We start from the raw sequence: 10,530 nt of genomic DNA on the forward strand, positions 1-10,530 counted from the left end.
AAGTCCTTTTAAGATCTTTCGGAAATTGCTTTGGGAACTTCTGTGGGATGAAGTATGAAAGTAGGTGAAATTGGCAGATAAGGGCCACATCTATCACAACTGTCTCGGTTTTCGGGGACTGTCCCAGGTAGCTGCCCCGTTGTCCTCGTTTTGCAGGCATTGAGGGTCATTGGACGATTGGGGAGAGCCTTTGATCTCCCATGGTCAGCCCAGGGAGCTGTGGAATCAACGGAGGTCTGTGCTTTTGGAACACAGACCCCTATTGCAGCTCTGATGTGGCCACCTCAGGACGCTCTGCTGATGAGCACCGGGAGGTGGCTGTTTGGGTAACGTGGGTGGGTGGCCACCATATCTGGGAACTCTCCGGGTTTCACTAGGAGACTCCGGGAGAAGTGCCAGTTTTCAGGGTCGACACCTGAATCCTCCGGGTCACGGGAGCGGGGTTCTGACACGCCCCATTCCCCGCCCATTTCCACCTTAAATGGTAGTATGTCCTGCCTCGTCAGCAGGACCGCCAGCGGCCTAAGCAGGAAGGCCCACCAATGCCGGCGGGTAGTCCTGGTCGCATCCCACAAGGGGGGGTCCAGGCAGCTGGACCCTAAAAGTTCCCTGGTATGGTGGCCACGCATCCAGTCCTGTCCACTTCTGGTTCCTGCCCATTTTGGGCCCCAAACCTGCCCCTTCCTACTTCCTGCTACACCCCCCCCCTCGTCACAGGTACCGCGATTTGGAAATCAAGAAGATTCCATGGGGGGGGGGATTCATTTTTGTAGATGTGGATGAAAGTTTTTGCCCAGTTGTAAATATAATAACATAATGACGCTACAGTTTTTTTGTCTCTTGTGCTTGGAACACGATGGCCCGGGCTTTAACTAGATTTTACCCCATGAGCTAACATTACATCTGCTGAGGGGAAAGAGGTGCGGGGGCATCAGACCGTCACCCGCCTTGCAGTGCCTGGGGCAGTTGCTCTTCTTGCCCCGTGGAATTTACAGCTTGTGATGGCCGACAGTTACCAAGCTTAGTTTTTTTTTACCAGTTTCTCCTCGTATTTTTTCTCCGCTTAGAGGAATCATTAACGGGAATCTCCAGTGTATTATAAACAAATGAACCGTAGCAGATCCATCATCATCATCATCACATTGTCTCCTCTGAATTTAGTTAGAAAAGTGTTAAATCCCGCAGTGTAAATGGGACGGCGCCTTTAATAGACCCGAATCATGCGGTTTGCCTGGAGACACAGAAACGAGAAACACTCAGCGGCTGTATGGAAATATACATCAAATAATCCTATTTACATATCTGCTTGAATAGCCTCTTATGCCTGGCTCTGGGTACGATAGCCCCTAGAGGGGCACTAAAGGGGCATATATAATTACCGCGGTGTAACGGGCGATGTTGACGTAGTTACATGTTCTACCTCTATAAACACATGCGTTCCTTACTCAGATTTCCCCTCTTAATAGTTGGAGCATAACTCCGAAGGGCCCCTCTTTCCTCCCCTGATGCCCCTCTTTCCTCCCCTGATGCCCCTCTTTTCTAGGAGCTCGGAACGTTTGCTGGAAAAACAATGAAAACTGAGACGGATCGAAGCTGAAAAACATTGTAAGTTGAGCAGCCTCCCAGCAGAGGTGGTAGATGATAACACAGTTTATGGGATAGGCATATGGCTCCTGAATCTAAGACGAGACCGAGCGTGACACGTGGAGGACCAGCGCTACATAAATGTTACTTTGTGAATTATGTTTTTTAAAAACCACCAAAAAAGTATCCATTTCTGCAGCAAATGGACAAAAATGTCACCCACCAAAATCTATCCATTATTAGTTTATCCACCAATTAATTTCTATAAATTCTGACACCATTTCCATCTTTCTCAACCCAGCGATGGATTTCCCCGCGCTCATCCTGTTCGCCTCCGTGGTGTCGGTTAACGCCGTAGCGCGCCGGACCTTGGTGTGGCAGGAGGTGGGAAGCTCATCTTGCGTCCGATGTTGCGGAACCTCGGAGAAACCCGGCTACCCCCCGAACAGCAAAGTGAAGGAATTCATATCGTACGCCGCGCCGCGGGTCCAGGCCCGCATAGATATGACTATTCTGAAAGGTGAGTCGGTGCCGGTGACATATCAAGCACAAATAGATGTAGTTATATGACATCATAAAGTAGTTCAATAGACGAAGACATATAATAGACACAGGGGTCTACAGACATTACAACTGGAGGGCAATAGGTAAGAATATATTAAGAACGGAGGTTCTATTTTACTGAGAGGTGGTAGATAAGTGGAGAAGTCTCCCAGCAGAGGCTAATACAGTGAAGGAACTTAAACATGCATAGGATTGGCATAAAGCTATTAGACCAGACCACTGACTGACATAAAAATAACCAATGCAATAAATATTCCCCAAGGTTCCAAAGGCGAGAGAGGTGGAGGGGGAGATCCAGGTTTGGCCGGAGAACCAGGAGACAAAGGACCTCAAGGACCTCCAGGAACGAAAGGTCAGAAGGGCCAAGCAGGAGTCCCCGGAAATTCATGCAAGCATCAGTACTCCGCGTTCTCGGTGGCCCGTCGCAAATCAATGCACAGCGCCGAGTACTTCCAGCCTGTCACCTTCGACACGGAATTTGTTAACCTGTATCAGCACTTCAACATGTTCTCGGGGACGTTTGTGTGCTACGTCGCCGGGGTTTACTTCTTCAACTTGAACGTTCACACTTGGAACTTGAAGGAGACCTATCTGCACATCATGAGAAACGACGAGGAGATAGCCATCCTGTACGCTCAGCCCAGCGACAGGAGCATAATGCAGAGCCAGAGCCTGATGCTCGACCTGCAGGAGAAGGACGAGGTGTGGGTGAGGATGTTCAAACGAGAACGAGAGAACGCCATCTACAACGACGACTTTGATGTCTACATCATCTTCAACGGTTACCTGTTAAGACCAGCCATAGAATAATGATTGTACTAGGGTCCGAAAGCTCGTTCCTACCAGTGGTAGTAGCCTCCAGAAAAGTAGCTTGGGTAATAATGTTTTGGAGCAGAACAATATAACCATTCCATACATTATTTTTTTTTTTGTTTGCATAAAGAATTATAACGTTATTTTCTACTTATACCGAGAACATAAAATATACGATATGAAAGAATCTCTTGGATTGTACGAATTCATTGTATCAAGTCTAACGGTCGTCGGATTGAGATCTAGAAGTACGGTGTTCATTTCTGCCATTAGAGGGGGGGATAATCGTTTTTTTTAGGGGCAATAATCATATTTCGTGATTGTTCGCACTTCCGTTAAATGTGATCGCGAACGTGGAATCCAAAAGGACACAGGAGATATATAAACGAGTGACGACCCGTAGTACAAGAATACATTTAGTATTGATTGCTTTATCTAATGATGTCACCATTTTTATTGCCCCAGATATAGAGCTTGGCTTCCGAGTCACTTCAAAGGAGAGGCAATAGTTAGTGTCCGTGCTCTCCCTTCGCTTTCGTGATGGCCATTATTTTGCTGGAAACTTAACAAGTTATTTTTCATTAATCTAACCATATGACACAAAGTTAAGTACTAAGCCATCGGTGCTAATTCTTTCCATTCCCAGAGAAATCATTATTTCCATCAATATAGTTTTCAGGCGAAACGTATGCAGTATATAGCGGGTGATGGAGATCAAGGAGCAGATGTTTCTTCAAAGAGGTCCTTTGTGTATTTCTGTTCCATTCGACCCAACCTCTCATATCCCTTCCAATAACGAGTACGTCTACTACATCTACTGACCTTTATCAATTCTTGGTTTCAGAAGCCATAGACCCAACTGGGACCCAATTTGGGGGGAAAAACCCATCGTGACAGCTTTAAGAAGCATCAAATGTATCTTTTATTGATGACAAAGTGGCTCGGGTTCTGAGAGATCCGAATGAGTTTGACCAAAGGGATATTAATGAATAGCTGTGACTAATCCTATCACACGTCCCCTCATCTGTCTAACGCTCTCTTCAGTTCTCTGCCATAGTCTCTCTAGCGTTCTTCCCCCCCCCCTACGTCGACATCCATTATATCAGTTTAATAGCACAAGATGTCACGCAGAAAACAAAATCCCTCGACCCTTTCCGCATCTGTTCCAATGTTTAAACATTTCATCAATTATTTCTGTTTTGTTTTTAGTCACGATGCCGAACCACAAAAAGCGCCGGGGGTTCATTAATAATTAAAGAAAGTAGAAGAAAAGGATTAGAGACTTAACGTGGGGACTTGAGGGTTCGATCGAGGAGCAGGCAGCTGAAACATCCAAGTTTCCATGAAGTTTCAGAGTTGGGTATCACGTTCCACCAGGCAATGGGAATCGCTGTCAATATTTGATGCCACGGGCAAAAGGGTCCATCTGTTACAAATGTCCAGCACACTCCATACTGTTCGATGGTGGGGGGCTTATTGAAAGTTTGGAATCTATGAGTTTATGAGGGGCCATCATAGAAACATAGAATTTGCCGGCAGATCAGACCCATCTAGTCTGCCCGTTTTTTTCTGCCATAAAGGAGTTAAACCTTTGGTCTCGTCTTGGGGACCAAGTTATTATTACAAAATCAACTTGATGAACAAAGAAAAGATACATCGGTTCCAGTCCCGGACTGGGGACATCGAGGCGGCCTTGGTGGCCCCCAGCGACGTAAGTGCTGCCGACGGGTGGATACGAGGGGCCACTTTCTACGTTAAATCACACGCAGCAGGTGACCTGTCATATACAGCTGGTGGTCGCACGCTGCCCAGGGGCCAACTACTTTTGGGGTGATAATCTGCCATTGAAATGATATGGAAGCGCGAAGGGGGAATTCCTTATCTCGTCCTTATTTACCCCAAAAGTGACTGCAAGTCTTTTTTTACATAGCTTTGGTTGGTTAGTATACATTATGAAGCGCCTGGCGCATAGACATTATTTTTTTGGATGAAAGCCGAAATCATGGAAGCCACCGTATTACGTCCACCAGACAAACACTACGCCGAGTTACCGATGAGAAACATTCTCGGTCCTGCCAGCTCCTGCCGCGGTTTTACAAACAGCCTCATTGTGTTTGCATTTCATTTGGCCGCTTCATTCCGTATTTGTTTAGCTACCAAAGCAAATGAAGGCTTTCAGTGACCCTGAGGGTCGATCCGGCTCTCGTTTGACAATCACGAGCTTCCCGCTGAAGCCCACACTTCCTTCCCCGACTAGCATGTAAACATATCATTTGCACGTTAATGAGACCGCATGATCCGCTATTTGAAATCACCCTTGTTAAGTGTTGACCTGAACCGAACACATCGCTAATAGAAGTCGCCCGTTCCCAAAGAAAACCCAATAAAACGGCAATAGATATTTTTGAAAGCAGCAAGGACATCGCTCTTTATTAAAGCTCGGAGTCTATGCTACAATGTATCGTCACAGTTGTCTCAATTTGTCGTGTATGTATACAGAACCCTTATAACTTCTACAAGCCCTTGCCTCTGTTGATGTCAAGAGATCGTTACAGCGTGAAAAAAGATCAGCTTTGTTTATCACTGTATGTTTGATACAGAACGCTCAGGACGTAAACTGTGATACTAAGCACAGCAAAAGTAAGTTCACCAGCTTCCTAATTCTTTTGCCTGTTGGCAGCTGATTGAAAAATGGGTGCTGCTGTTTATATACTCTATTGCACCCTAGTGCCCCTAGTGGTTGGAGGATGCATTGCACCCTCCATTGCCTTGAATGGATGTAATAGACAAGGACCTTATATGACATTTCATTTCAACTTGCGTTTGCAAATCATAAGGTTGTCCTGTGTTACTTTTTTCAACTCACATCAACTTGACGGGATTGGTGTAACGGAGGCCCCTTCAGCCCCGCATTGCAGGGCCCCCAATGCTAGCTCAGCTCCTCCAAACCTCTTCTCAACCTGCTCCATGCGTAATTCTAGGCTGAAGGGCTGCACTTGCTAAGTCCGCACAGGCTGAGTCTGAGTGCCAGGATATTATGTCATTTCGAGGCACTCAGACGTTGGCAGGGTGTGAGAATTGCAAAGGAGTAGTAGCTCTCACTAGCTGGTGGACAACAAAAATAGGAAGATGTTTCACTTAACTACCACCAACTCAGTACAATATGGTAGATAAGTAGAACAGCCTCCCAGCAGAAGCGGTAGAGGGTAATACAGTGAGGGTATTAAACATGCATGGGATAGACATACGGCTGAATCTAAGACGAGACCAACGACTGATTAAGGTTTGAGTCCTCACAGCAGGAAAAAAACAGGCAGACTACACGGGGGGGCCGAATGGGGCCGATCTGGTTACCTACCTCTTTGTACTCTTGCTGCACACAATGCAGAACCCTGTTGTTTTTCGGAGATGCGTATTGATATAAACGCGAATAATGTGAAACACATGATTTCAACTGAGCGTTACTGGCATAGAAAGGCAGCTCTGTAGCTGTTCGGCTTCTTGATATAATGGAATTCATTAAGGTGATTCATTTTATAGAACACAATTTATTTCTCTATGGCAACCGGAAGGATTAATCGCTCTTAACAACAGAGTTAAGCTTTCTGGAAAAAAAAGAGGGACAAGAAGAGACTACAGTAGCGGATAAGGATTCTATGGTTTGGATTATCTAGTGCTTGGCAGAGCTGACCATGTCCTTAAGGGCCACATGATACACAGCCTACATTATAACCAATAATATATCGAAAACAATAAACTAGAGGGCAAGTGAGTGGAGGTAATGGCCTTACGACCACCAATTAGTTATTGTAGATTCTAGGTCTGACTATGGCACTCAAAACAATTGAGTTCTCATAAACATCGACATAGACTATCTTTAGGTTGAGTAAGACGCAACCACTGACTTGCACAAGGTTTGCCTGCCTATCTTTGACGCCTCTAACAAAGGCCCTACAGTCAATATTTATAACATTTGACTCAATTTACTAAGAAGCCAAGTGGTTAACTTCACTGACCATGCGCATGCTAACACTTGCAAAAAAATCTTAAAGTTTCGGATGAGGGAACAGGAATGGCAGTGCCTGTGACTTTAATTGTTACAGGCGAGGGCATGCAAGTTCAACTTGCATTTCCTCACCTATAACTTGTATAATTCACCCCACCACTATCACAAAATAAACATTTAAAGAAAATTAAATAAAAATAAATACATTTAAAAAAACAACAACAAAATGAGGGAACTGGGTAGATGGGTACAATGAACCCCATTGTAACAATTTGGTGTTGGAAACATATATCCCCAGGATTCCAAATTGAATGCAGCCATATTCTATCCATTATATAAAATAAATGATTTACCCATAAGGTATAAAGAACTATACTAAGGATCTTGAGGATTTGAGGACCATGATGTCAAGCGGTCCTCAAATCCACGGTCAAGGTGATACCTAAGACCTCAGTAATCCTTCCCTGAAACATGAGAGGTTTTATTTGAACATGTTCTTATTTTTTTATTTGAAAAAAATCTCTTTTTTTTTTTTGAGTATTATCTTCTTTTTTAGTCTTCTTATCCAATGTTCTGCGTCCATGACAGTGTCTCCCATTGTCCCCAGGAAAAGACCCGAAACATTGTTAATCCTTAAGAAAAAAAAAAGCTTGTTATCTAGAAGAGCCTACTATGCCAACAATAATAATTCATTTTTGAGAAAAAGTGAGGCACCAAAAAGCCGTTAGTGAATAGATTCACAATCCAATCTAAGTTGAACCTTCTGCCACTAAATGGGCCGACCGCCGACCCTTTCCGCGCCGGAGGGGTAGTTATACATTGTTCTACAAGCTATAATCTTAATGTTCTCCTGGCCAGCCTTTTATTTTTCTATTGATTTCCCATAAATGACGGATACTGATTAATGAGACGTCTCTGAACAAATGTATAGAGCATAAATGTGATAAAATATTTCTGCCCAAAATTGGCTCATTTTTGTAGAATTACCTCATATTTGACATTTCCTTGTCCAAGACAAACATACTAAATTCTCCCTATAAATAATCCTTAAAATGAATGCACTTATTGTGCAAATAATTCATATATATATATATATATATATATATATATATATATATATATATATATATATAGTTGTAGAATAAACAGCTTAAATAATTGAAGGGGAAAAAGCTAAATATTTATAATAAAATAATAAAATACTTCAAATATGCCCTAATTTTGCACGGAAACTACTACATCACAAGGTCCAAAAATCATTTTTTTTTCTGCCTCGTTACTTTCGCTAACATCCTCCCGTCTCCCAAAAGAAGATAGCTAAGGCAATGTACGGGGGCGTAATAATAAAACAGTCACTTTTATTACATAGGAGAAGAGAGGAAAAAAACACTTTAAAAAAAAAAGTTTCCATTAAATTAGAACTGTCACTGACGTTAACCCTCTCCGTGGCTTTTCAATCGCTTGGAAGTGTGGTTTATATTCACTGACAGTCATAAGTTTAGTGATAACTATCAATTATCTTCATTTATTGCTTTGTATTCAGAGTTTCATATCCGTTTATGACATCTGTTTTAAATGACATATCCCATAATCATATCTATCTATTCCGAGCAGGGGAGGTGGGGGGGGGGGGATTCAATGTTCCGTACGCAGAATCTCGATAGACGAGATTAATTCTTGTAGGGTAGAAACGATCTAATTTGACATCATACTCAAAAAATTCAGTTTAGTTGAAACCTTTTGCTAACAGGAGAAATCTTCTAAGGTTGGTTGGTAATAAATGTATGTGTTTGGAAACATATAATAATTGGGATTTTGGGTGGAAGAAGGTTTGGATATACTGGTTTATGGCTAAAATCCCATCAAATTGCAGATTTGTTATATAAGAAGAAAATATTACTCCAATGGGGAAGAGTTTCTGCCCCCGCATACTGATTTTGCCATCTCTTTGATACTATTCTGTAGGGGTTGTTGTCACATTGATTTTCTCCATCAACGAAGGTCCATTTTGGACTTTAGAACCACCTTTGTGTCCAATATAAGCAATGGGCCCTGGGGAAGTGCCCCCCTGGCTCCTGGCTCTGCCTGCCCCTTCTTATATAGGGTCCAAATTCTAAAGGCAGCCCATCTTGCGGAGTGCAATGGGTGTTAGTGTGTGTGATAGAGTGAGTGTGTTAGTAATGGGAGAACCAGAGGATAGAGGACCACTTGAGTTTACTTGCCCCCCGGGCAAACAAATTGCCAGCCCTTCCTACATATAAGTGGTGCTGATATTAATAAGGGGCCCTGTAACGGAGCTAGAGATTCCCATGCACTCTCCAGCAGGGACCAGATCTTTCTGCATCGGGTGAATTTTAAATTCCCTATAATTAAAAATCAATTTTAATGCTATACCTCAAGAGCCAAGTTAATACATTATGGTTGGTTATATTTTTTTATGACCAGGTACAACGAAAAATCACCTAATTTTCCCCCAAAATAATAAAATACCGCTATTAACCAGTTGGCCGTTCTTCTCTTTTCGGTGGCTTTGGGATTATGGTACGTAGAGAAATCTGTAGACAGCCGCTAAATCAAATCCGTGTTTCTCGACACCCCATTAATAAGTCAACAAATTAGTTTTAAAACTTTCATATTTAAAAAAAAAATAATAATATTTGGACAGCGTGGTTTAAATATTCTGACGTCTGTTTACGGATGCCAAGAACATTGGTAAATTATTTACGCACCTGCAGGATACTTGATTTTTATTTATACGCCGTCATTGATATTTAACTGTCCTTCAATTAAAAAATCCAGAGGCCACCCTGAGGGTATGGCGACAGATCTAAGCTGGGCCAGAATCAAACGCACTCTATGGAACGTTCAGTCTCTAATTAATGATTGAAAGAAAAGCTTGGCAAATGAAAACAGTGCAAAAAAAAGTCAACCTGTCCCTAGACTTCAATTTTCCTTTTTTTTTTCAAGAATTAGTAAGCTTTTGATGGTAAAAAGTAACATTAAATACATCAATACGTAGACTAATTGCTAGAAATTGATACAGATCGTGCGTCGTTCACATTGCCGTAAGGATCAGAACCTCAACGTGCATTATTTTTGGATTTGGAGAAAAATATGTATTTTTTCCGAATTATTTTATTGGATCTGTCTAATGAATAATGTTCCCCGAAGTTTCGTATCATAAACTTATCTGACTCACGTTCAATTGACTTCCATGTCACGTGGTTTCGGAATGCGTTGGAAAGGTTGGGTCAGTGCTTGAGTACCTCGGTAAAGAACAAATTGGTCAAGGACTTTTAAGCATGGGCATCTATAGAAATATTTCCAGTGGGGGGACAAGAGGCAAACCCTGACGTGAACATGTTATTTCCAGGTGGGGCAAGTGCCCCCTCGTGTCCCCACCGTGGGTGTCCATTCTTCTAGCCAAGTTGGACTTTTAGCTACATTGAAGTCCATCTGGCACATTGGCCAAATACCTGGTGGGCCGCTGGCTGCCCGTGCTCCATACAGGGGCAGCCGCCGGCTGGGTATGGCAGGGCCGCCTCGTCATTATTAATCAAACA

General features: G+C 42.9%; 1 protein-coding gene across 1 annotated transcript; it reads left to right on the plus strand.

Annotated features, from left to right (window-relative positions):
* The first annotated feature begins 200 nt into the window (after nucleotides 1-200).
* Nucleotides 201-2,958, plus strand: LOC149285778 (complement C1q tumor necrosis factor-related protein 1-like). The gene is made up of 4 exons (XM_089494844.1): nucleotides 201-326; nucleotides 489-552; nucleotides 1,886-2,104; nucleotides 2,411-2,958. Exons 1-4 carry the CDS (start codon nucleotides 201-203, stop codon nucleotides 2,956-2,958), a joined length of 957 nt encoding a protein of 318 aa, XP_089350970.1.
* Nucleotides 2,959-10,530: the final 7,572 nt, after the last annotated feature.

This window comes from Sceloporus occidentalis, unplaced genomic scaffold, assembly GCF_023333645.1.
Source record: "Sceloporus occidentalis isolate IW3139 unplaced genomic scaffold, rSceOcc1.0.p SCAF_76, whole genome shotgun sequence".
NCBI lineage: Eukaryota > Metazoa > Chordata > Lepidosauria > Squamata > Phrynosomatidae > Sceloporus > Sceloporus occidentalis.